This window comes from Penaeus vannamei, chromosome 17 (assembly GCF_042767895.1).
Source record: "Penaeus vannamei isolate JL-2024 chromosome 17, ASM4276789v1, whole genome shotgun sequence".
Taxonomy (NCBI): domain Eukaryota; kingdom Metazoa; phylum Arthropoda; class Malacostraca; order Decapoda; family Penaeidae; genus Penaeus; species Penaeus vannamei.
The window spans coordinates 20,096,679-20,099,178 of record NC_091565.1 but is presented as its reverse complement, the minus strand read 5'-3'; the positions used below and the strand labels follow the sequence as shown (position 1 = coordinate 20,099,178).

The window sequence follows — 2,500 nt, the reverse complement described above, 5'->3', positions numbered from 1 at the left end:
CAGGGAGTCACCATACATTTACCAGCATAGTATACACCATACACAGCAAAAATCATACTAACAGACCTACTCCAATAAATCGGTTTCCTGCCATACATTTTACCAGCACACCGTACACTGCGACAAAGGCATAAAAAAACAACAGACCTTCAGACCCAGCTCCACACACGGACTCAACAGCATACAATAAGACCCGGTGTTCTACCCTCTAACCCTGCCTCTCGCCCCGCAGGACTATGGAACAAGGCGGGCCGCAGTTGCCCGATGGCCTTCCACGAGATCGGGGGTAAGTGCTACTTCTACGGGTACTTCCCCCTGAACTGGTACCGCGCCTCGGAGTTCTGCCACTCGTTCGGGAAGGGCGTGTCTCTCGCGTGCATAGAGTCGGCCAAGGAGAACTTCCACATCAAGCAATGGCTGGGGGTTAACGGTAAGTGACCGGTCTTGTTTTATTGGCAATACCTTGCTTGGAGGGTTGTTTATTTTCCCTGTTTTCATTTTCAAATGGTGATGCTGATGTTATTATATGATGTTTTTATGTTGCTATGTGTTCTGCTTAGGCCTATTAGATATGGTCCTGGATATTGGATAATGAAAAACGTCTGGTGACTGTCGTCGATTGTAAATATAGCAGGAGTGAGTAATGATGATGCTGATGAAAGTGGTATTCATCATGATGATAATGTGTATCATGATGATGAATACCAGCGACGATAATAATGTTGATGGTAATAAAAGAATAGTGATAACAATTATATTATTAATTAAAACGTCAATGATAAAAGCAATAATGATATTACTGATGATAAACACAAATTATAAAAACCAATAGTGATGACCATAATAACAATGTTAACCATGAGAATAGCAATGATATTGGTTATTGATTATAACAATGAGGAGAAAATGATCATGTAAATAAATGAAAACGGTACACAGGACGCTGAGGTGACTGCAGCCCGGATCAAAAGACAAACACCTGCAACACATATTATGCGAAACAAATGATCACGGCCAGAGGCAATCTCCCTTGGCAGCATTCGATCGAGCAACGAGACGGACGGACGCAAGGCCAACCAAAAGGCCGCTGTGAAATTGCCGCGAATGAGAAAGTCGCTTCTACCAAAGGGAGTTTGCTTCCCGGACTGCGGACTCAACGCTGCTTCTCCAGTGTAGACTTTGCAGGCTTCTCGTGCAGGCTTGGCCAGTATGGCCTTTGAGACACGCTAAACTGGGCTTTGTTGTGGGTTTTCGTGTCTCTAAGAATGATGATGATGATGTTGAGGATGATAGTTGATAATGATATTGATGTTAATGTTGATGTTACCGTTAATAATAAGTATGGCGATGATTATGATAATAATGATAATGGTAATGGTAATGTTTATGATTAGAATGATAAAAATGATGCTACTACTACTATTAGTAATAATAATAATAATAACGATCATAATGATAATCATTATTATCATAATAACAGTAATGATAATAACAGTAATAAAATCATGTTAATGATGATGCTGATGCTGATGATAGTGATAATGATAATGATAATAATAGTAGTAATGATAACAGCAACAACGACAATAGTGCTAAAGATAATTATGATAGTGAGAATAATAGCAATGATGATCATGATGATATGATAATCATAATGTTACTAATAGTTATGATGATAATAAAGAAGAATGATATTGTTATCATTATTGATTTTATTTCAATCAACACTATTATTCTTATCAGTAAGCTGTTAGCAGTCTTATCATTATTGTCATTCATAATAATGCCGTATACATAACCATCATTTTCATTATCATTATTTTCAGCAGCAGCATCGCTAGCATTAGCAGCATCGGCATTCTCAGCATCCATACTGTCCTGTCTGCTCTCTCTCTCTCTCTCTCTCTCTCTCTCTCTCTCTCTCTCTCTCTCTCTCTCTGTGTCTCTCTCTCTCTCTCTCTCTCTCTCTCTCTCTGACTCTCTCTCTGTCTCTCTCTCTCTCTCTCTCTCTCTCTCTCTCTCTCTCTCTCTCTCTCTCTCTCTCTCTCTCTCTCTCTCTCTCTCTCTCTCTCTCTCTCTCTCTCTCTCTCTCTCTCTCTCTCTCTCTCTCTCTCTCTCTCTCTCTCTCTCTCTCTCTCTCTCTCCTCTCTCTCTCTCTCTCTCTCTCTCTCTCTCTGCTTTTCTTTCTTTTTGTCAAATATACTGCCATCGCTTGCTGGACATGTTCCTTTCTTAAGCACCTTCCATTCTTTCCTTATTTTTGCCATTTCCTAGACTGTTCTCCTGTGCCTTTAAAATTGGTTTTAGATTTTTCTTAACGTTATCGCACTGTCTTCCTTTCTTTCTCATCCCTTTCCCTCCTGTTCCCACATGGGGGCCCATTCTCTAGGTCATTTCGTCCATCGGGTGTGTTCTGTTCTAGTTATATAACTGGACCATCGTTAGTGCTGTTGCTGTCTCCTATTATTATTGATAGTGCCACCAACTCTATTATGGCTAA

At 40.2% G+C, this 2,500-nt stretch overlaps 1 protein-coding gene across 1 annotated transcript in view; it reads left to right on the top strand.

Annotated features, from left to right (window-relative positions):
* Positions 1 to 234: 234 nt before the first annotated feature.
* The window catches only part of LOC113820258 (perlucin), a 4,397-nt gene continuing 2,131 nt past the window's right edge, over positions 235 to 2,500 (top strand). The window contains exon 1 of the mRNA XM_027372575.2: positions 235 to 430. Within this exon, the coding sequence (XP_027228376.2) occupies positions 265 to 430 (166 nt within the window). The 5' untranslated portion in view covers positions 235 to 264. The remainder of the gene's footprint in view (positions 431 to 2,500) is intronic.